The sequence below is a fragment of the Fundulus heteroclitus genome, unplaced genomic scaffold, assembly GCF_011125445.2.
Source record: "Fundulus heteroclitus isolate FHET01 unplaced genomic scaffold, MU-UCD_Fhet_4.1 scaffold_907, whole genome shotgun sequence".
Classification (NCBI taxonomy): Eukaryota; Metazoa; Chordata; class Actinopteri; order Cyprinodontiformes; family Fundulidae; genus Fundulus; species Fundulus heteroclitus.
This window is the reverse complement of record NW_023397370.1, coordinates 10,001-34,149: the sequence shown is the minus strand read 5'-3', so window position 1 is coordinate 34,149 and position 24,149 is coordinate 10,001. Positions and strand designations below refer to the sequence as shown.

The following is a 24,149-nucleotide window of genomic DNA, read 5'->3' as shown; positions in this document are numbered from 1 at the left end:
GTCATTTCTACGCAGGTTAATTTCCAATAATTTTAGAAGTTGTGAATCTGGTCTATTCGGATTTGGATTTAAGCGAAAAGTGTTTTGGATGCAGGAAATCCCCTCACTGATGTCTATATTTGTGTATAGGCTATCCACATCCATGGAAAACAGAAAAGCATTTGGAGGAACCTTGATAGACTTAATAATATCCACAAAATGGTAAGTATCTTTAATATAACTCTTGTGTGTATTAGATAGAGGGTTAATGTAATAATCAATATATTCTGCTGTTCTACAGGTCTCGCTTTGGCAGTCAGAAACTATGGGTCTTCCAGCTGGGATTTGGCCGGGTTCACTCCAAGTGGAGGGGTCCTTATGTATTTTAGGAAGGAGATAAAATCTTCTCGGTCTCGGTTCGGTTGTCCCCCTAAGATACTCTCTCTGTTTAGCAGAGATGAATTTGTTAGCGTATAAATCCTCGAGAATTTTGTTGACCATTGGTATTGTGTTGGGAAAGATAGGGGAATTAAGTTCTCTATAATAAGTTTTATCAAATAATTGTCTGTATCCCTCCCAAATATACTGGTCTTTATCCATAATTACTATGGAGGATCCCTTATCAGCAGGCTTAATGATTATTTGTTGGTTGTTTTTTAGTTCTGTAAGTGCCTGTGATTCAGCTCTAGAAAGATTGGGCCGATTGTTATAGATGTGAAATTTCTTATCAAAGAATCTTAAATCACTTTGAACCAGCTGGTGTACTGCGGGAGGGAGAGCCTCCTCAGGAGGGTTTCCAGCTGGACTCAGGGAGGAATGGAATAGGGTTAGTTAGCATGTCATTCGGTTGGTTATCATGTTCAGGAGGGTTATTGTCCTCAGAAAGTAGGTCTTCCTCGCTATCCTTATTAAAATATACTGATAGTTTGAGCCTTCTATGATATTTTTGTAGGTCCCATCTCGTCATTAGTTTAGTAACCTTGGAAGCTCTGCATGCTTTTGATGGAATAAATGTGAGACCTCTGTGAAGCAAAGAAATTTGTGGAGCAGATAATACAAAGTTTTTTGATAAGTTGCATACATTGTCCAAAACAATACTACCATGCCCTCCCGATAAATTCGGGCTTACTGGGCATCCCCGTTTGTTGTCTCCAGCCAGTGCTGAAGGATGTTGCGTGCCGTCTCAGGAGTCCAGTGGACGTGGTCCGCCTGCGCCTCGAACAGCTGACTGGGAAGCAGAGGCAGGTGGCAGGGTAGTGAAGAGATGAACTCGTTAATGAGATGCAACACATTAATCTGCCTGAGGGGCAGTGAAAAGTCAAAGTTTATCATGGGTATGAAGATTGCAGCATTAGGGCACATTCTGTGGGCGGCATTAAGGGTGGCTTTAATGTCCCTCAGGGTGTCTCTGGTGTTATAAACAGTTCTGCAGTTAATACCCAGGGAAAGAATCAGTTTTTCCACTATGGGAAAAGTGGGTGCTTTCTGAAAGAGAGAGTAAATGTGTTTCCATTTGGCCCCTGAAAAGGCCACAGTTTGCATCTGAGGATTGCTGTGCTCGTTAATCCTCCTAATGTTTGAATCACCCAGAATGACCAATTTCTGGTTTAAATCTAGCACCCAGCCTTGAATTTTTTCGACAACTTTGGCTTTCATGCGTGCAGATGTTACCTGGCGAGTGGATTTTCTTGGAGATGCGACCAGTAGTCCATCCGTCATGTGCAGGTATCTGGAGGCCCTGCTCAAGGATCTGAGGGTGGATCCCCCTCTCCTTTTGGGAATGGCTCCTTGCAGTCGCACTGGGCTGGTTCTCATCCTCTTGGTTTCTCTGGGTAGGTCAATGGATTGTTTTCTCCTCATGGGGGAGCTGTTCTCCCCTGTTATCATCAAGTCTGAGTCAGCCGGGCTAACCTGTGCCGGTTGGTCCTCCAAAGGTGGAGTGACTTTGCTGGTTCCAGGTTGAGCCTCCACTTGTGAGGATGGAGTGGGTGGGGTGAACAGCCATTCCTGTCGCTGTTGCTCCTCCGTGCCTGTCTCCCATGCGGGTTGTGGTGGTGTCCCAAACAGGTCCTGCGAAAAAACTGAGGGCTCTGTGGGCCTGTGAGTGAAGTCAGCAGGTGCAATAGAAAGTTCTGGGGAGAGACCTTGTTGTTGTGGAGGGACTGGGGAGTCCAACAAATCTGGTTCCAGCTTTATTGGAATTGTCATAGTTCCCACTGATTTGGCCCTCCTCTTTAAAGGGACAGGAGCTGGGGTAGTTTTCCTAAAATGTCGTTCTGGTCCCCGGTTCTGTGGGATGGTGTCTTGATGGGAAGCAGAGGTGGAAGGGGAGCTCTCAGTCGACGTAGAACGAGTAGTGGAGAGGGGATAAGTCCCCTCACCACTAGAGGATGAGCGGGAATCCTGAATGTGAATCACCGGATTCTTTTCAGAGGAATAGGTTACAAACCTCAGTTGAGCTCTTTCCAAGGTTCCTTCCTTTAAGCGTTTCCCTAACCCCCTTCTGGCCCATTTAATGGCTATGTCGAAAGGGGCAGCCAGATTGTCTTTGGAAAAGCCGGATAAATACTGGCTTTCGGTAGCTATGATCCCTTCATAGTGCTCACGGAGGATAATGACGGTGCTGTGGGACCAGTTACGAGCGTTGCCCTGGATTAAGTCCAGGGTCCGCTCTGTTACATGTGCTGGTCTTATAAATTCCGTCAGTTCTTTACATTTGTTGTTAATAGCAGGTGGTAATCTTTTATCATCAGCCACCTGCTCTAAATGATGTTGGGCTTTAATAATCTTGAACCAAGACCTCACCTTAAGGGTGAAGTCTGGGTCATTAATACGGGGTTGAGCAGAAGATTCTTCCCTTCTGTTAAAACGGGGCTTATATGTGGATCTAGGAGTCTGATTTTTTTGGGAAGTCTTTCTGTTGTTGTTTCGGTGGGAAGGATAACTTGCCTTCCTCCTGTCGGAGCTCCGCCATCTTGTCGTTTCCCTGTAGCTCCCGTCTCGGCCCCTCGTGTCGTCCTCTCGCGATGGGTCCCATCTTGTAGGACTGCGTCTTCTCGTGGCGAAGCGCGCGGCCCGGCGCGGCCCGCTCCAATCTCTGGGAGCGCGCCGCCCTCTGTAGGCTTCATTATCATAATAATGATGCAGCCCCCTCGGTGTGGAAGTAAAATGTTGATTTATATCATCATGTCTGTAGCGTGCAGGAGGGACATACTCTGTGTAGCGGTCTGGTCCCCTGACCACATCTGCATACGATGGGGGGCTGCGCGCATGGTCGCGTCTCGGCCGAGGTTCGGGTCCAAACCTGCGCTCAGGAGGGTGTGTTGTTCTTACTGGGTAGCGTTCTCTTCTTCTACCTCGGTCTGTTGGCACCCAGTCTTCCTCCTCCGGCTCCGTCGTATAATAATCATATCGACGGCCGAACGCCATGTGGTCAATAAGCTAATGTAGCTGTAATAGGCTATTAGGTCGTCGAGTAACTCACTTGCAAAAACAGTGGAAAAAAAACTTGACTCGAAGGACCTTCAGCCCTAAGGCTTATTTATTGAAAAAATAAAATAAAAAAACTTACAAGCTCTAATATACAACGTTTCGGAACAAATGTACCTTCATCAGGTATAAAGCTTGTAATGAGAACAATAATAAGCGCACGAATCAGGCGTCAGGTCAAAAAGACCGAACTGAACGAGAGAGGCTTATATATACCTTGAGACGTGCCACTTCTTTGGTGGTGTTAAAAAGTATACTCAAATAGCTCCACCATACGGCTGGAGGTGGAACAGTTCAAACCAAACAATTATGTCATCTAATATGACTTCCTCACGGTCCATGTGATATAACAACAGAAGAGATCCCCCTAGTGGTGGGATTTATTATCTAGAAAACCGTGATGGAATGTAAACAACAACATCGTATGTAGAATAAGAAAATAAAGACATGTGTTCACAATGAAAATCCTTGGTAAAGAGTTATTATATCCAACAATCAAATATAATACAATCCAGGTGGTACAAATAACCCTTTTTATATAAAAATATAATAGATAAATAAACAGTTAAGTTAAGGTTCAAAAGGATATGTCTGTTATGAATAAGAGCTTAATTGCTAAACAGAGAAGAACACCATTCCACTAATGGCAGCAAATCTGGGAGGTTGGGTTTAGGCATTTCACAGGAGTTTTACTCCAAGGTCCAACTATGTTAAGTTTAGGGAAGGTTTCCCTGGAAGGAGAATAAAAAAGTATTTACACTCCAGCTGAGGTTCACAAATAAACTGAAATCAAATCAAGTAGCTCTTATGTTAGGGTTAGGTATTAACAAAAGAAGTATGTTCAAAGGTGAACTGATGTTAAGTTTAGGAAACCTTTCCTTGGGGAACATCATAATCTAGTAACAACCCCAAATTGGATTCAGGTAAGTACTACGTGCTGGGATCTGATACAGAAATGACATCAAAAACAGGTGAGTAAGTAACAGTTAAGTGAAAAGCAAGTCCAAAAATATAACTATGTACAACTTAGATCCTCTTATACTCTCAAAAGTAGAATAAACATTTTGTAAGGATTACCGTCCAAGGCTTTTTGTCTGAAAGTTAGGTGATAATGATTGAAGGTCTGTGTATCTGGGGAAGAGGGAGACCCAAGCCAGAACAGGAAAAGGAACACCAAAGAGAAAGCCACTCCAGGGGCACTGGTGAGGGTTAGGATTTTGAAAAAAAGAGATGAGATGGTCGCCGAAGGCGACCATCTCATCCAACACACTGGCGTTCCCGGAGCAGATAACCAGAGGCAGACCTAGACCTCATTCAGGCCCGAGGGAAACCTGGCCCCCAGCTGAGCAATCCAGATTTTTTCAGCTCGCTTTCTTTGAGCTGTAGACCAGAAAATGTTGCTTTCTAGGCAAAGGACTCTAATAGCCTCCCATCCGTGTAAAATAAAATGGTTAACAAAATAAGTATGGGCCTTTTTCTTATGTAAAATGTTGTATTTATGTTGTGCAAATCTGATTCGGATGGTATTCTGAGTTTCTCCCACATAATATTTCTGACATACTTGGCAGATTACCAAGTAAACACAATTATAGCTGTCTGGGTTACCCGTGCCATCTGTACAAAAAACATTATTGTTGTTTTGATTTTTAACCAATTTGAGTTGTTGAAAGAAGTGGCATTTTCTGGGAACCCGTTTGCTGGGGTGGGACCGAATTTGTGCTCTAACTAGAATATCTTTGAGATTTTTGTTTCTCCTATAGGCCGAAATGATTCTGCAACGGGAGAGGAGTCCTGAGTCCAGCTGGAACCCTGCGAAATGTTTCTTAATCTGCGAGATAAAAGGGCCAGCTGCCGTTGAATATGTGGTAATAAATGGAATTAATTTTGCTGTGTCTAAAGGTTTAGGGGTAAGAAATGTTTTCCTACATGCTCTAAGAAAAGATTGGCTGTAACCTCTTTTTCCCAGCGCCTTGAACAACGTTTTAGTGGCTATGTTGAAATCTTCTTCCCTGGTGCAAATTCTATGGAACCGTAACAATTGTGATTTGATTAGACCTGCATATGTATGTTTGGGATGAAAACTAGTTTTATAAAGCAAGGCATGGGTGTCTGTTGGTTTAAAATATACTTTGATATCTAGTTTATTAGAAGATGTAAATTGAGGACCTTTGTAGGTTGTTGTGTCCAGAAAATCAATCTGGTTAGGATCGAGTACAAATTTCAGTTTTATAGATGAATTATGGTTGTTAAGGGTTTCTACAAAGGTTTTGAATTCTTCCTCTGAATGGGTCCAAATTCCCCAAATGTCATCCAGATATCTATAATAATGTGATGGCTTTAGAATACATTTATTTAGAGCTTCTGTTTCCCATTGGGCCATGAATATATTAGCATAGGCCGGTGCGAATTTTTTGCCCATTGCCGTGCCTTTAATTTGTAAGAAATATTTATCATTAAATACAAAGTCATTTCTACGCAGGTTAATTTCCAATAATTTTAGAAGTTGTGAATCTGGTCTATTCGGATTTGGATTTAAGCGAAAAGTGTTTTGGATGCAGGAAATCCCCTCACTGATGTCTATATTTGTGTATAGGCTATCCACATCCATGGAAAACAGAAAAGCATTTGGAGGAACCTTGATAGACTTAATAATATCCACAAAATGGTAAGTATCTTTAATATAACTCTTGTGTGTATTAGATAGAGGGTTAATGTAATAATCAATATATTCTGCTGTTCTACAGGTCTCGCTTTGGCAGTCAGAAACTATGGGTCTTCCAGCTGGGATTTGGCCGGGTTCACTCCAAGTGGAGGGGTCCTTATGTATTTTAGGAAGGAGATAAAATCTTCTCGGTCTCGGTTCGGTTGTCCCCCTAAGATACTCTCTCTGTTTAGCAGAGATGAATTTGTTAGCGTATAAATCCTCGAGAATTTTGTTGACCATTGGTATTGTGTTGGGAAAGATAGGGGAATTAAGTTCTCTATAATAAGTTTTATCAAATAATTGTCTGTATCCCTCCCAAATATACTGGTCTTTATCCATAATTACTATGGAGGATCCCTTATCAGCAGGCTTAATGATTATTTGTTGGTTGTTTTTTAGTTCTGTAAGTGCCTGTGATTCAGCTCTAGAAAGATTGGGCCGATTGTTATAGATGTGAAATTTCTTATCAAAGAATCTTAAATCACTTTGAACCAGCTGGTGTACTGCGGGAGGGAGAGCCTCCTCAGGAGGGTTCCAGCTGGACTCAGGGAGGAATGGAATAGGGTTAGTTAGCATGTCATTCGGTTGGTTATCATGTTCAGGAGGGTTATTGTCCTCAGAAAGTAGGTCTTCCTCGCTATCCTTATTAAAATATACTGATAGTTTGAGCCTTCTATGATATTTTTGTAGGTCCCATCTCGTCATTAGTTTAGTAACCTTGGAAGCTCTGCATGCTTTTGATGGAATAAATGTGAGACCTCTGTGAAGCAAAGAAATTTGTGGAGCAGATAATACAAAGTTTTTTGATAAGTTGCATACATTGTCCAAAACAATACTACCATGCCCTCCCGATAAATTCGGGCTTACTGGGCATCCCCGTTTGTTGTCTCCAGCCAGTGCTGAAGGATGTTGCGTGCCGTCTCAGGAGTCCAGTGGACGTGGTCCGCCTGCGCCTCGAACAGCTGACTGGGAAGCAGAGGCAGGTGGCAGGGTAGTGAAGAGATGAACTCGTTAATGAGATGCAACACATTAATCTGCCTGAGGGGCAGTGAAAAGTCAAAGTTTATCATGGGTATGAAGATTGCAGCATTAGGGCACATTCTGTGGGCGGCATTAAGGGTGGCTTTAATGTCCCTCAGGGTGTCTCTGGTGTTATAAACAGTTCTGCAGTTAATACCCAGGGAAAGAATCAGTTTTTCCACTATGGGAAAAGTGGGTGCTTTCTGAAAGAGAGAGTAAATGTGTTTCCATTTGGCCCCTGAAAAGGCCACAGTTTGCATCTGAGGATTGCTGTGCTCGTTAATCCTCCTAATGTTTGAATCACCCAGAATGACCAATTTCTGGTTTAAATCTAGCACCCAGCCTTGAATTTTTTCGACAACTTTGGCTTTCATGCGTGCAGATGTTACCTGGCGAGTGGATTTTCTTGGAGATGCGACCAGTAGTCCATCCGTCATGTGCAGGTATCTGGAGGCCCTGCTCAAGGATCTGAGGGTGGATCCCCCTCTCCTTTTGGGAATGGCTCCTTGCAGTCGCACTGGGCTGGTTCTCATCCTCTTGGTTTCTCTGGGTAGGTCAATGGATTGTTTTCTCCTCATGGGGGAGCTGTTCTCCCCTGTTATCATCAAGTCTGAGTCAGCCGGGCTAACCTGTGCCGGTTGGTCCTCCAAAGGTGGAGTGACTTTGCTGGTTCCAGGTTGAGCCTCCACTTGTGAGGATGGAGTGGGTGGGGTGAACAGCCATTCCTGTCGCTGTTGCTCCTCCGTGCCTGTCTCCCATGCGGGTTGTGGTGGTGTCCCAAACAGGTCCTGCGAAAAAACTGAGGGCTCTGTGGGCCTGTGAGTGAAGTCAGCAGGTGCAATAGAAAGTTCTGGGGAGAGACCTTGTTGTTGTGGAGGGACTGGGGAGTCCAACAAATCTGGTTCCAGCTTTATTGGAATTGTCATAGTTCCCACTGATTTGGCCCTCCTCTTTAAAGGGACAGGAGCTGGGGTAGTTTTCCTAAAATGTCGTTCTGGTCCCCGGTTCTGTGGGATGGTGTCTTGATGGGAAGCAGAGGTGGAAGGGGAGCTCTCAGTCGACGTAGAACGAGTAGTGGAGAGGGGATAAGTCCCCTCACCACTAGAGGATGAGCGGGAATCCTGAATGTGAATCACCGGATTCTTTTCAGAGGAATAGGTTACAAACCTCAGTTGAGCTCTTTCCAAGGTTCCTTCCTTTAAGCGTTTCCCTAACCCCCTTCTGGCCCATTTAATGGCTATGTCGAAAGGGGCAGCCAGATTGTCTTTGGAAAAGCCGGATAAATACTGGCTTTCGGTAGCTATGATCCCTTCATAGTGCTCACGGAGGATAATGACGGTGCTGTGGGACCAGTTACGAGCGTTGCCCTGGATTAAGTCCAGGGTCCGCTCTGTTACATGTGCTGGTCTTATAAATTCCGTCAGTTCTTTACATTTGTTGTTAATAGCAGGTGGTAATCTTTTATCATCAGCCACCTGCTCTAAATGATGTTGGGCTTTAATAATCTTGAACCAAGACCTCACCTTAAGGGTGAAGTCTGGGTCATTAATACGGGGTTGAGCAGAAGATTCTTCCCTTCTGTTAAAACGGGGCTTATATGTGGATCTAGGAGTCTGATTTTTTTGGGAAGTCTTTCTGTTGTTGTTTCGGTGGGAAGGATAACTTGCCTTCCTCCTGTCGGAGCTCCGCCATCTTGTCGTTTCCCTGTAGCTCCCGTCTCGGCCCCTCGTGTCGTCCTCTCGCGATGGGTCCCATCTTGTAGGACTGCGTCTTCTCGTGGCGAAGCGCGCGGCCCGGCGCGGCCCGCTCCAATCTCTGGGAGCGCGCCGCCCTCTGTAGGCTTCATTATCATAATAATGATGCAGCCCCCTCGGTGTGGAAGTAAAATGTTGATTTATATCATCATGTCTGTAGCGTGCAGGAGGGACATACTCTGTGTAGCGGTCTGGTCCCCTGACCACATCTGCATACGATGGGGGGCTGCGCGCATGGTCGCGTCTCGGCCGAGGTTCGGGTCCAAACCTGCGCTCAGGAGGGTGTGTTGTTCTTACTGGGTAGCGTTCTCTTCTTCTACCTCGGTCTGTTGGCACCCAGTCTTCCTCCTCCGGCTCCGTCGTATAATAATCATATCGACGGCCGAACGCCATGTGGTCAATAAGCTAATGTAGCTGTAATAGGCTATTAGGTCGTCGAGTAACTCACTTGCAAAAACAGTGGAAAAAAAACTTGACTCGAAGGACCTTCAGCCCTAAGGCTTATTTATTGAAAAAATAAAATAAAAAAACTTACAAGCTCTAATATACAACGTTTCGGAACAAATGTACCTTCATCAGGTATAAAGCTTGTAATGAGAACAATAATAAGCGCACGAATCAGGCGTCAGGTCAAAAAGACCGAACTGAACGAGAGAGGCTTATATATACCTTGAGACGTGCCACTTCTTTGGTGGTGTTAAAAAGTATACTCAAATAGCTCCACCATACGGCTGGAGGTGGAACAGTTCAAACCAAACAATTATGTCATCTAATATGACTTCCTCACGGTCCATGTGATATAACAACAGAAGAGATCCCCCTAGTGGTGGGATTTATTATCTAGAAAACCGTGATGGAATGTAAACAACAACATCGTATGTAGAATAAGAAAATAAAGACATGTGTTCACAATGAAAATCCTTGGTAAAGAGTTATTATATCCAACAATCAAATATAATACAATCCAGGTGGTACAAATAACCCTTTTTATATAAAAATATAATAGATAAATAAACAGTTAAGTTAAGGTTCAAAAGGATATGTCTGTTATGAATAAGAGCTTAATTGCTAAACAGAGAAGAACACCATTCCACTAATGGCAGCAAATCTGGGAGGTTGGGTTTAGGCATTTCACAGGAGTTTTACTCCAAGGTCCAACTATGTTAAGTTTAGGGAAGGTTTCCCTGGAAGGAGAATAAAAAAGTATTTACACTCCAGCTGAGGTTCACAAATAAACTGAAATCAAATCAAGTAGCTCTTATGTTAGGGTTAGGTATTAACAAAAGAAGTATGTTCAAAGGTGAACTGATGTTAAGTTTAGGAAACCTTTCCTTGGGGAACATCATAATCTAGTAACAACCCCAAATTGGATTCAGGTAAGTACTACGTGCTGGGATCTGATACAGAAATGACATCAAAAACAGGTGAGTAAGTAACAGTTAAGTGAAAAGCAAGTCCAAAAATATAACTATGTACAACTTAGATCCTCTTATACTCTCAAAAGTAGAATAAACATTTTGTAAGGATTACCGTCCAAGGCTTTTTGTCTGAAAGTTAGGTGATAATGATTGAAGGTCTGTGTATCTGGGGAAGAGGGAGACCCAAGCCAGAACAGGAAAAGGAACACCAAAGAGAAAGCCACTCCAGGGGCACTGGTGAGGGTTAGGATTTTGAAAAAAAGAGATGAGATGGTCGCCGAAGGCGACCATCTCATCCAACACACTGGCGTTCCCGGAGCAGATAACCAGAGGCAGACCTAGACCTCATTCAGGCCCGAGGGAAACCTGGCCCCCAGCTGAGCAATCCAGATTTTTTCAGCTCGCTTTCTTTGAGCTGTAGACCAGAAAATGTTGCTTTCTAGGCAAAGGACTCTAATAGCCTCCCATCCGTGTAAAATAAAATGGTTAACAAAATAAGTATGGGCCTTTTTCTTATGTAAAATGTTGTATTTATGTTGTGCAAATCTGATTCGGATGGTATTCTGAGTTTCTCCCACATAATATTTCTGACATACTTGGCAGATTACCAAGTAAACACAATTATAGCTGTCTGGGTTACCCGTGCCATCTGTACAAAAAACATTATTGTTGTTTTGATTTTTAACCAATTTGAGTTGTTGAAAGAAGTGGCATTTTCTGGGAACCCGTTTGCTGGGGTGGGACCGAATTTGTGCTCTAACTAGAATATCTTTGAGATTTTTGTTTCTCCTATAGGCCGAAATGATTCTGCAACGGGAGAGGAGTCCTGAGTCCAGCTGGAACCCTGCGAAATGTTTCTTAATCTGCGAGATAAAAGGGCCAGCTGCCGTTGAATATGTGGTAATAAATGGAATTAATTTTGCTGTGTCTAAAGGTTTAGGGGTAAGAAATGTTTTCCTACATGCTCTAAGAAAAGATTGGCTGTAACCTCTTTTTCCCAGCGCCTTGAACAACGTTTTAGTGGCTATGTTGAAATCTTCTTCCCTGGTGCAAATTCTATGGAACCGTAACAATTGTGATTTGATTAGACCTGCATATGTATGTTTGGGATGAAAACTAGTTTTATAAAGCAAGGCATGGGTGTCTGTTGGTTTAAAATATACTTTGATATCTAGTTTATTAGAAGATGTAAATTGAGGACCTTTGTAGGTTGTTGTGTCCAGAAAATCAATCTGGTTAGGATCGAGTACAAATTTCAGTTTTATAGATGAATTATGGTTGTTAAGGGTTTCTACAAAGGTTTTGAATTCTTCCTCTGAATGGGTCCAAATTCCCCAAATGTCATCCAGATATCTATAATAATGTGATGGCTTTAGAATACATTTATTTAGAGCTTCTGTTTCCCATTGGGCCATGAATATATTAGCATAGGCCGGTGCGAATTTTTTGCCCATTGCCGTGCCTTTAATTTGTAAGAAATATTTATCATTAAATACAAAGTCATTTCTACGCAGGTTAATTTCCAATAATTTTAGAAGTTGTGAATCTGGTCTATTCGGATTTGGATTTAAGCGAAAAGTGTTTTGGATGCAGGAAATCCCCTCACTGATGTCTATATTTGTGTATAGGCTATCCACATCCATGGAAAACAGAAAAGCATTTGGAGGAACCTTGATAGACTTAATAATATCCACAAAATGGTAAGTATCTTTAATATAACTCTTGTGTGTATTAGATAGAGGGTTAATGTAATAATCAATATATTCTGCTGTTCTACAGGTCTCGCTTTGGCAGTCAGAAACTATGGGTCTTCCAGCTGGGATTTGGCCGGGTTCACTCCAAGTGGAGGGGTCCTTATGTATTTTAGGAAGGAGATAAAATCTTCTCGGTCTCGGTTCGGTTGTCCCCCTAAGATACTCTCTCTGTTTAGCAGAGATGAATTTGTTAGCGTATAAATCCTCGAGAATTTTGTTGACCATTGGTATTGTGTTGGGAAAGATAGGGGAATTAAGTTCTCTATAATAAGTTTTATCAAATAATTGTCTGTATCCCTCCCAAATATACTGGTCTTTATCCATAATTACTATGGAGGATCCCTTATCAGCAGGCTTAATGATTATTTGTTGGTTGTTTTTTAGTTCTGTAAGTGCCTGTGATTCAGCTCTAGAAAGATTGGGCCGATTGTTATAGATGTGAAATTTCTTATCAAAGAATCTTAAATCACTTTGAACCAGCTGGTGTACTGCGGGAGGGAGAGCCTCCTCAGGAGGGTTCCAGCTGGACTCAGGGAGGAATGGAATAGGGTTAGTTAGCATGTCATTCGGTTGGTTATCATGTTCAGGAGGGTTATTGTCCTCAGAAAGTAGGTCTTCCTCGCTATCCTTATTAAAATATACTGATAGTTTGAGCCTTCTATGATATTTTTGTAGGTCCCATCTCGTCATTAGTTTAGTAACCTTGGAAGCTCTGCATGCTTTTGATGGAATAAATGTGAGACCTCTGTGAAGCAAAGAAATTTGTGGAGCAGATAATACAAAGTTTTTTGATAAGTTGCATACATTGTCCAAAACAATACTACCATGCCCTCCCGATAAATTCGGGCTTACTGGGCATCCCCGTTTGTTGTCTCCAGCCAGTGCTGAAGGATGTTGCGTGCCGTCTCAGGAGTCCAGTGGACGTGGTCCGCCTGCGCCTCGAACAGCTGACTGGGAAGCAGAGGCAGGTGGCAGGGTAGTGAAGAGATGAACTCGTTAATGAGATGCAACACATTAATCTGCCTGAGGGGCAGTGAAAAGTCAAAGTTTATCATGGGTATGAAGATTGCAGCATTAGGGCACATTCTGTGGGCGGCATTAAGGGTGGCTTTAATGTCCCTCAGGGTGTCTCTGGTGTTATAAACAGTTCTGCAGTTAATACCCAGGGAAAGAATCAGTTTTTCCACTATGGGAAAAGTGGGTGCTTTCTGAAAGAGAGAGTAAATGTGTTTCCATTTGGCCCCTGAAAAGGCCACAGTTTGCATCTGAGGATTGCTGTGCTCGTTAATCCTCCTAATGTTTGAATCACCCAGAATGACCAATTTCTGGTTTAAATCTAGCACCCAGCCTTGAATTTTTTCGACAACTTTGGCTTTCATGCGTGCAGATGTTACCTGGCGAGTGGATTTTCTTGGAGATGCGACCAGTAGTCCATCCGTCATGTGCAGGTATCTGGAGGCCCTGCTCAAGGATCTGAGGGTGGATCCCCCTCTCCTTTTGGGAATGGCTCCTTGCAGTCGCACTGGGCTGGTTCTCATCCTCTTGGTTTCTCTGGGTAGGTCAATGGATTGTTTTCTCCTCATGGGGGAGCTGTTCTCCCCTGTTATCATCAAGTCTGAGTCAGCCGGGCTAACCTGTGCCGGTTGGTCCTCCAAAGGTGGAGTGACTTTGCTGGTTCCAGGTTGAGCCTCCACTTGTGAGGATGGAGTGGGTGGGGTGAACAGCCATTCCTGTCGCTGTTGCTCCTCCGTGCCTGTCTCCCATGCGGGTTGTGGTGGTGTCCCAAACAGGTCCTGCGAAAAAACTGAGGGCTCTGTGGGCCTGTGAGTGAAGTCAGCAGGTGCAATAGAAAGTTCTGGGGAGAGACCTTGTTGTTGTGGAGGGACTGGGGAGTCCAACAAATCTGGTTCCAGCTTTATTGGAATTGTCATAGTTCCCACTGATTTGGCCCTCCTCTTTAAAGGGACAGGAGCTGGGGTAGTTTTCCTAAAATGTCGTTCTGGTCCCCGGTTCTGTGGGATGGTGTCTTGATGGGAAGCAGAGGTGGAAGGGGAGCTCTCAGTCGACGTAGAACGAGTAGTGGAGAGGGGATAAGTCCCCTCACCACTAGAGGATGAGCGGGAATCCTGAATGTGAATCACCGGATTCTTTTCAGAGGAATAGGTTACAAACCTCAGTTGAGCTCTTTCCAAGGTTCCTTCCTTTAAGCGTTTCCCTAACCCCCTTCTGGCCCATTTAATGGCTATGTCGAAAGGGGCAGCCAGATTGTCTTTGGAAAAGCCGGATAAATACTGGCTTTCGGTAGCTATGATCCCTTCATAGTGCTCACGGAGGATAATGACGGTGCTGTGGGACCAGTTACGAGCGTTGCCCTGGATTAAGTCCAGGGTCCGCTCTGTTACATGTGCTGGTCTTATAAATTCCGTCAGTTCTTTACATTTGTTGTTAATAGCAGGTGGTAATCTTTTATCATCAGCCACCTGCTCTAAATGATGTTGGGCTTTAATAATCTTGAACCAAGACCTCACCTTAAGGGTGAAGTCTGGGTCATTAATACGGGGTTGAGCAGAAGATTCTTCCCTTCTGTTAAAACGGGGCTTATATGTGGATCTAGGAGTCTGATTTTTTTGGGAAGTCTTTCTGTTGTTGTTTCGGTGGGAAGGATAACTTGCCTTCCTCCTGTCGGAGCTCCGCCATCTTGTCGTTTCCCTGTAGCTCCCGTCTCGGCCCCTCGTGTCGTCCTCTCGCGATGGGTCCCATCTTGTAGGACTGCGTCTTCTCGTGGCGAAGCGCGCGGCCCGGCGCGGCCCGCTCCAATCTCTGGGAGCGCGCCGCCCTCTGTAGGCTTCATTATCATAATAATGATGCAGCCCCCTCGGTGTGGAAGTAAAATGTTGATTTATATCATCATGTCTGTAGCGTGCAGGAGGGACATACTCTGTGTAGCGGTCTGGTCCCCTGACCACATCTGCATACGATGGGGGGCTGCGCGCATGGTCGCGTCTCGGCCGAGGTTCGGGTCCAAACCTGCGCTCAGGAGGGTGTGTTGTTCTTACTGGGTAGCGTTCTCTTCTTCTACCTCGGTCTGTTGGCACCCAGTCTTCCTCCTCCGGCTCCGTCGTATAATAATCATATCGACGGCCGAACGCCATGTGGTCAATAAGCTAATGTAGCTGTAATAGGCTATTAGGTCGTCGAGTAACTCACTTGCAAAAACAGTGGAAAAAAAACTTGACTCGAAGGACCTTCAGCCCTAAGGCTTATTTATTGAAAAAATAAAATAAAAAAACTTACAAGCTCTAATATACAACGTTTCGGAACAAATGTACCTTCATCAGGTATAAAGCTTGTAATGAGAACAATAATAAGCGCACGAATCAGGCGTCAGGTCAAAAAGACCGAACTGAACGAGAGAGGCTTATATATACCTTGAGACGTGCCACTTCTTTGGTGGTGTTAAAAAGTATACTCAAATAGCTCCACCATACGGCTGGAGGTGGAACAGTTCAAACCAAACAATTATGTCATCTAATATGACTTCCTCACGGTCCATGTGATATAACAACAGAAGAGATCCCCCTAGTGGTGGGATTTATTATCTAGAAAACCGTGATGGAATGTAAACAACAACATCGTATGTAGAATAAGAAAATAAAGACATGTGTTCACAATGAAAATCCTTGGTAAAGAGTTATTATATCCAACAATCAAATATAATACAATCCAGGTGGTACAAATAACCCTTTTTATATAAAAATATAATAGATAAATAAACAGTTAAGTTAAGGTTCAAAAGGATATGTCTGTTATGAATAAGAGCTTAATTGCTAAACAGAGAAGAACACCATTCCACTAATGGCAGCAAATCTGGGAGGTTGGGTTTAGGCATTTCACAGGAGTTTTACTCCAAGGTCCAACTATGTTAAGTTTAGGGAAGGTTTCCCTGGAAGGAGAATAAAAAAGTATTTACACTCCAGCTGAGGTTCACAAATAAACTGAAATCAAATCAAGTAGCTCTTATGTTAGGGTTAGGTATTAACAAAAGAAGTATGTTCAAAGGTGAACTGATGTTAAGTTTAGGAAACCTTTCCTTGGGGAACATCATAATCTAGTAACAACCCCAAATTGGATTCAGGTAAGTACTACGTGCTGGGATCTGATACAGAAATGACATCAAAAACAGGTGAGTAAGTAACAGTTAAGTGAAAAGCAAGTCCAAAAATATAACTATGTACAACTTAGATCCTCTTATACTCTCAAAAGTAGAATAAACATTTTGTAAGGATTACCGTCCAAGGCTTTTTGTCTGAAAGTTAGGTGATAATGATTGAAGGTCTGTGTATCTGGGGAAGAGGGAGACCCAAGCCAGAACAGGAAAAGGAACACCAAAGAGAAAGCCACTCCAGGGGCACTGGTGAGGGTTAGGATTTTGAAAAAAAGAGATGAGATGGTCGCCGAAGGCGACCATCTCATCCAACACACTGGCGTTCCCGGAGCAGATAACCAGAGGCAGACCTAGACCTCATTCAGGCCCGAGGGAAACCTGGCCCCCAGCTGAGCAATCCAGATTTTTTCAGCTCGCTTTCTTTGAGCTGTAGACCAGAAAATGTTGCTTTCTAGGCAAAGGACTCTAATAGCCTCCCATCCGTGTAAAATAAAATGGTTAACAAAATAAGTATGGGCCTTTTTCTTATGTAAAATGTTGTATTTATGTTGTGCAAATCTGATTCGGATGGTATTCTGAGTTTCTCCCACATAATATTTCTGACATACTTGGCAGATTACCAAGTAAACACAATTATAGCTGTCTGGGTTACCCGTGCCATCTGTACAAAAAACATTATTGTTGTTTTGATTTTTAACCAATTTGAGTTGTTGAAAGAAGTGGCATTTTCTGGGAACCCGTTTGCTGGGGTGGGACCGAATTTGTGCTCTAACTAGAATATCTTTGAGATTTTTGTTTCTCCTATAGGCCGAAATGATTCTGCAACGGGAGAGGAGTCCTGAGTCCAGCTGGAACCCTGCGAAATGTTTCTTAATCTGCGAGATAAAAGGGCCAGCTGCCGTTGAATATGTGGTAATAAATGGAATTAATTTTGCTGTGTCTAAAGGTTTAGGGGTAAGAAATGTTTTCCTACATGCTCTAAGAAAAGATTGGCTGTAACCTCTTTTTCCCAGCGCCTTGAACAACGTTTTAGTGGCTATGTTGAAATCTTCTTCCCTGGTGCAAATTCTATGGAACCGTAACAATTGTGATTTGATTAGACCTGCATATGTATGTTTGGGATGAAAACTAGTTTTATAAAGCAAGGCATGGGTGTCTGTTGGTTTAAAATATACTTTGATATCTAGTTTATTAGAAGATGTAAATTGAGGACCTTTGTAGGTTGTTGTGTCCAGAAAATCAATCTGGTTAGGATCGAGTACAAATTTCAGTTTTATAGATGAATTATGGTTGTTAAGGGTTTCTACAAAGGTTTTGAATTCTTCCTCTGAATGGGTCCAAATTCCCCAAATGTCATCCAGATATCTATAATAATGTGATGGCTTTAGAATACATTTATTTAGAGCTTCTGTTTCCCATTGGGCCATGAATATATTAGCATAGGCCGGTGCGAATTTTTTGCCCATTGCCGTGCCTTTAATTTGTAAGAAATATTTATCATTAAATACAAAGTCATTTCTACGCAGGTTAATTTCCAATAATTTTAGAAGTTGTGAATCTGGTCTATTCGGATTTGGATTTAAGCGAAAAGTGTTTTGGATGCAGGAAATCCCCTCACTGATGTCTATATTTGTGTATAGGCTATCCACATCCATGGAAAACAGAAAAGCATTTGGAGGAACCTTGATAGACTTAATAATATCCACAAAATGGTAAGTATCTTTAATATAACTCTTGTGTGTATTAGATAGAGGGTTAATGTAATAATCAATATATTCTGCTGTTCTACAGGTCTCGCTTTGGCAGTCAGAAACTATGGGTCTTCCAGCTGGGATTTGGCCGGGTTCACTCCAAGTGGAGGGGTCCTTATGTATTTTAGGAAGGAGATAAAATCTTCTCGGTCTCGGTTCGGTTGTCCCCCTAAGATACTCTCTCTGTTTAGCAGAGATGAATTTGTTAGCGTATAAATCCTCGAGAATTTTGTTGACCATTGGTATTGTGTTGGGAAAGATAGGGGAATTAAGTTCTCTATAATAAGTTTTATCAAATAATTGTCTGTATCCCTCCCAAATATACTGGTCTTTATCCATAATTACTATGGAGGATCCCTTATCAGCAGGCTTAATGATTATTTGTTGGTTGTTTTTTAGTTCTGTAAGTGCCTGTGATTCAGCTCTAGAAAGATTGGGCCGATTGTTATAGATGTGAAATTTCTTATCAAAGAATCTTAAATCACTTTGAACCAGCTGGTGTACTGCGGGAGGGAGAGCCTCCTCAGGAGGGTTCCAGCTGGACTCAGGGAGGAATGGAATAGGGTTAGTTAGCATGTCATTCGGTTGGTTATCATGTTCAGGAGGGTTATTGTCCTCAGAAAGTAGGTCTTCCTCGCTATCCTTATTAAAATATACTGATAGTTTGAGCCTTCTATGATATTTTTGTAGGTCCCATCTCGTCATTAGTTTAGTAACCTTGGAAGCTCTGCATGCTTTTGATGGAATAAATGTGAGACCTCTGTGAAGCAAAGAAATTTGTGGAGCAGATAATACAAAGTTTTTTGATAAGTTGCATACATTGTCCAAAACAATACTACCATGCCCTCCCGATAAATTCGGGCTTACTGGGCATCCCCGTTTGTTGTCTCCAGCCAGTGCTGAAGGATGTTGCGTGCCGTCTCAGGAGTCCAGTGGACGTGGTCCGCCTGCGCCTCGAACAGCTGACTGGGAAGCAGAGGCAGGTGGCAGGGTAGTGAAGAGATGAACTCGTTAATGAGATGCAACACATTAATCTGCCTGAGGGGCAGTGAAAAGTCAAAGTTTATCATGGGTATGAAGATTGCAGCATTAGGGCACATTCTGTGGGCGGCATTAAGGGTGGCTTTAATGTCCCTCAGGGTGTCTCTGGTGTTATAAACAGTTCTGCAGTTAATACCCAGGGAAAGAATCAGTTTTTCCACTATGGGAAAAGTGGGTGCTTTCTGAAAGAGAGAGTAAATGTGTTTCCATTTGGCCCCTGAAAAGGCCACAGTTTGCATCTGAGGATTGCTGTGCTCGTTAATCCTCCTAATGTTTGAATCACCCAGAATGACCAATTTCTGGTTTAAATCTAGCACCCAGCCTTGAATTTTTTCGACAACTTTGGCTTTCATGCGTGCAGATGTTACCTGGCGAGTGGATTTTCTTGGAGATGCGACCAGTAGTCCATCCGTCATGTGCAGGTATCTGGAGGCCCTGCTCAAGGATCTGAGGGTGGATCCCCCTCTCCTTTTGGGAATGGCTCCTTGCAGTCGCACTGGGCTGGTTCTCATCCTCTTGGTTTCTCTGGGTAGGTCAATGGATTGTTTTCTCCTCATGGGGGAGCTGTTCTCCCCTGTTATCATCAAGTCTGAGTCAGCCGGGCTAACCTGTGCCGGTTGGTCCTCCAAAGGTGGAGTGACTTTGCTGGTTCCAGGTTGAGCCTCCACTTGTGAGGATGGAGTGGGTGGGGTGAACAGCCATTCCTGTCGCTGTTGCTCCTCCGTGCCTGTCTCCCATGCGGGTTGTGGTGGTGTCCCAAACAGGTCCTGCGAAAAAACTGAGGGCTCTGTGGGCCTGTGAGTGAAGTCAGCAGGTGCAATAGAAAGTTCTGGGGAGAGACCTTGTTGTTGTGGAGGGACTGGGGAGTCCAACAAATCTGGTTCCAGCTTTATTGGAATTGTCATAGTTCCCACTGATTTGGCCCTCCTCTTTAAAGGGACAGGAGCTGGGGTAGTTTTCCTAAAATGTCGTTCTGGTCCCCGGTTCTGTGGGATGGTGTCTTGATGGGAAGCAGAGGTGGAAGGGGAGCTCTCAGTCGACGTAGAACGAGTAGTGGAGAGGGGATAAGTCCCCTCACCACTAGAGGATGAGCGGGAATCCTGAATGTGAATCACCGGATTCTTTTCAGAGGAATAGGTTACAAACCTCAGTTGAGCTCTTTCCAAGGTTCCTTCCTTTAAGCGTTTCCCTAACCCCCTTCTGGCCCATTTAATGGCTATGTCGAAAGGGGCAGCCAGATTGTCTTTGGAAAAGCCGGATAAATACTGGCTTTCGGTAGCTATGATCCCTTCATAGTGCTCACGGAGGATAATGACGGTGCTGTGGGACCAGTTACGAGCGTTGCCCTGGATTAAGTCCAGGGTCCGCTCTGTTACATGTGCTGGTCTTATAAATTCCGTCAGTTCTTTACATTTGTTGTTAATAGCAGGTGGTAATCTTTTATCATCAGCCACCTGCTCTAAATGATGTTGGGCTTTAATAATCTTGAACCAAGACCTCACCTTAAGGGTGAAGTCTGGGTCATTAATACGGGGTTGAGCAGAAGATTCTTCCCTTCTGTTAAAACGGGGCTTATATGTGGATCTAGGAGTCTGATTTTTTTGGGAAGTCTTTCTGTTGTTGTTTCGGTGGGAAGGATAACTTGCCTTCCTCCTGACGGAGCTCCGCCATCTTGTCGTTTCCCTGTAGCTCCCGTCTCGGCCCCTCGTGTCGTCCTCTCGCGATGGGTCCCATCTTGTAGGACTGCGTCTTCTCGTGGCGAAGCGCGCGGCCCGGCGCGGCCCGCTCCAATCTCTGGGAGCGCGCCGCCCTCTGTAGGCTTCATTATCATAATAATGATGCAGCCCCCTCGGTGTGGAAGTAAAATGTTGATTTATATCATCATGTCTGTAGCGTGCAGGAGGGACATACTCTGTGTAGCGGTCTGGTCCCCTGACCACATCTGCATACGATGGGGGGCTGCGCGCATGGTTAGGGTTAGGGTTAGGGTTAGGGTTAGGGTTAGGGTTAGGGTTAGGGTTAGGGTTAGGGTTAGGGTTAGGGTTAGGGTTAGGGTTAGGGTTAGGGTTAGGGTTAGGGTTAGGGTTAGGGTTAGGATAAGGGATGAAAACCAGAAAAGTCGATCGGGCACTCTCAATAAGTCAAAAAGTAAAAGAGGTATGGGGCCCATATTGGGCTCAGAGGGACCCATGGGGGAGACCCACATTCTATTAAAGTTTGGTGGGTGTGGCCCCTTTCCTTGACATAGCTGCCATTGACTCCCATTCATTGGACAATATCGGGCACTCTCAATAAGTCAAAAAGTATAAGTGCCAATCTCACCAAACTTGGTGTGTACACTCCCCCCGGGGCCCCCCACCTTCCCGTCAAGTTTGGTGGTCCTGGCCCCTCCCCTTCCTATAGCTGCCATAGACTCCCATTCATTTTTGAAGTTTGGCTAGGATGGTCGGATGGAGCTGGGAGTTGTTTCCCCGTGCTCAGCGCGTCCCCCTGAGTCCGCAGACACCTCATTTGCCATGGTCCATTGAGTTGACCAAAACACCAAAAATTGCTCCAAGTGTTGTGGTGGGCGGTCTCTAGGGGAACTTGACCAGGGTGTGTTTTGGAGTGTCCCGAGTGGTCTGCAAGGGGTCCCGAGTGACGTCACAGGTGGGAGTGGTTAAGGTCTGGATAGGGTCTGGGTGAGTCTGTAAGTGAGAATGTGTCCAGTCAAGACACATGTGGCAATCTGTAACATGGTCTCAACCAGGCCAGATTGAAAATTTGCGCTAAGTGTTTTGGTTTGAGGTGCTTGTGGGAACCTTACCAGAGTGCGTTTCAGAGGGTCCTGAGTCAGTAGAAAGTATTCCTGGGTGACACAATTTTGGGTCATTTTCACGTTTCAGACTAGGATAAGGGATGAAAACCAGAAAAATCGTCTGTTCATTCAAAATAACTCCAAAAGTCTAAGAGGTACGGGTTCCATACTTGGCCCAGAGAGTGTGTCTGAGGGGACCCACAAACGCTGTAAGTTTGGTGGGTGTGGCTGATTCCTAAGATATAGCTGCCATTGACTCCCATTCATTGAAAAAATCTGTTCATTCTAAATAGCTCCAAAACTATAAGAGCTAATCTCATGAACCTTGGTGTGTATACATCCCTTGACCCTCCCTAGGTGTCCGTCAAGTTTGGTGGCTGTAGCCCCTCCCCTTCCTATAGCTGCCATAGACTCCCATTCATTTTTGGCCTAAGTGTAGGAGTTTTGGATCGAGACGGGAGTTGGTTCCCCGTGCTCAGGGCGTCCTCCTGAGTCCATAGACATGTCATTTGCCCGTGTGACACTTGGGATCATCTGTGACATTTGGGAGCATCTGTGACATTTGGGATCATCTGTGACATTTGGGAGCATCTGTGACACTTGGGAGGATCTGTGACACTTGGGAGCATCTGTGACATTTGGGAGCATTTGTGACATTTGGGATCATCTGTGACATTTGGGTTTTAGGGTGCCCCGAGTAGTCTGCAAGGGGCCCCGAGTGACGTCACAGGTGGGAGTGGTTAGGTTCAGGGTAGGGGTCTGGGTGAGGCAGTAGGTGAGTGTACGTCACAGGGTGAGAGTGGTTAGGGTCTGGGTTAGGGTTAGGGTTAGGGTTAGGGTTAGGGTTAGGGTTAGGGTTAGGGTTAGGGTTAGGGTTAGGGTTAGGGTTAGGGTTAGGGTTAGGGTTAGGGTTAGGGTTAGGGTTAGGGTTAGGGTTAGGGTTAGGGTTAGGGTTAGGGTTAGGGTTAGGGTTAGGGTTAGGATAAGGGATGAAAACCAGAAAAGTCGATCGGGCACTCTCAATAAGTCAAAAAGTAAAAGAGGTATGGGGCCCATATTGGGCTCAGAGGGACCCATGGGGGAGACCCACATTCTATTAAAGTTTGGTGGGTGTGGCCCCTTTCCTTGACATAGCTGCCATTGACTCCCATTCATTGGACAATATCGGGCACTCTCAATAAGTCAAAAAGTATAAGTGCCAATCTCACCAAACTTGGTGTGTACACTCCCCCCGGGGCCCCCCACCTTCCCGTCAAGTTTGGTGGTCCTGGCCCCTCCCCTTCCTATAGCTGCCATAGACTCCCATTCATTTTTGAAGTTTGGCTAGGATGGTCGGATGGAGCTGGGAGTTGTTTCCCCGTGCTCAGCGCGTCCCCCTGAGTCCGCAGACACCTCATTTGCCATGGTCCATTGAGTTGACCAAAACACCAAAAATTGCTCCAAGTGTTGTGGTGGGCGGTCTCTAGGGGAACTTGACCAGGGTGTGTTTTGGAGTGTCCCGAGTGGTCTGCAAGGGGTCCCGAGTGACGTCACAGGTGGGAGTGGTTAAGGTCTGGATAGGGTCTGGGTGAGTCTGTAAGTGAGAATGTGTCCAGTCAAGACACATGTGGCAATCTGTAACATGGTCTCAACCAGGCCAGATTGAAAATTTGCGCTAAGTGTTTTGGTTTGAGGTGCTTGTGGGAACCTTACCAGAGTGCGTTTCAGAGGGTCCTGAGTCAGTAGAAAGTATTCCTGGGTGACACAATTTTGGGTCATTTTCACGTTTCAGACTAGGATAAGGGATGAAAACCAGAAAAATCGTCTGTTCATTCAAAATAACTCCAAAAGTCTAAGAGGTACGGGTTCCATACTTGGCCCAGAGAGTGTGTCTGAGGGGACCCACAAACGCTGTAAGTTTGGTGGGTGTGGCTGATTCCTAAGATATAGCTGCCATTGACTCCCATTCATTGAAAAAATCTGTTCATTCTAAATAGCTCCAAAACTATAAGAGCTAATCTCATGAACCTTGGTGTGTATACATCCCTTGACCCTCCCTAGGTGTCCGTCAAGTTTGGTGGCTGTAGCCCCTCCCCTTCCTATAGCTGCCATAGACTCCCATTCATTTTTGGCCTAAGTGTAGGAGTTTTGGATCGAGACGGGAGTTGGTTCCCCGTGCTCAGGGCGTCCTCCTGAGTCCATAGACATGTCATTTGCCCGTGTGACACTTGGGATCATCTGTGACATTTGGGAGCATCTGTGACATTTGGGATCATCTGTGACATTTGGGAGCATCTG

At 44.4% G+C, this 24,149-nt stretch overlaps 3 protein-coding genes across 3 annotated transcripts; all 3 read right to left on the bottom strand.

Annotated features, from left to right (window-relative positions):
- Positions 1-1,132: 1,132 nt before the first annotated feature.
- On the bottom strand, positions 1,133-3,430 carry LOC118562400. Its single transcript, XM_036134775.1, has 2 exons — positions 1,651-3,430; positions 1,133-1,207 (listed from the first exon to the last, which is right to left on the bottom strand). Exons 1-2 carry the CDS (start codon positions 3,406-3,408, stop codon positions 1,163-1,165), a joined length of 1,803 nt encoding a protein of 600 aa, XP_035990668.1. The 5' UTR covers positions 3,409-3,430; the 3' UTR covers positions 1,133-1,162.
- A 3,633-nt stretch (positions 3,431-7,063) lies between these two features.
- LOC118562399 lies at positions 7,064-9,361 on the bottom strand. Its single transcript, XM_036134773.1, has 2 exons — positions 7,582-9,361; positions 7,064-7,138 (listed from the first exon to the last, which is right to left on the bottom strand). The coding sequence occupies exons 1-2, from the start codon at positions 9,337-9,339 to the stop codon at positions 7,094-7,096; spliced, it is 1,803 nt and encodes a 600-aa protein (XP_035990666.1). The 5' UTR covers positions 9,340-9,361; the 3' UTR covers positions 7,064-7,093.
- Positions 9,362-12,994: 3,633 nt separating this feature from the next.
- Positions 12,995-15,292, bottom strand: LOC118562398. Its single transcript, XM_036134772.1, has 2 exons — positions 13,513-15,292; positions 12,995-13,069 (listed from the first exon to the last, which is right to left on the bottom strand). Exons 1-2 carry the CDS (start codon positions 15,268-15,270, stop codon positions 13,025-13,027), a joined length of 1,803 nt encoding a protein of 600 aa, XP_035990665.1. The 5' UTR covers positions 15,271-15,292; the 3' UTR covers positions 12,995-13,024.
- Between the last annotated feature and the right edge of the window lie 8,857 nt (positions 15,293-24,149).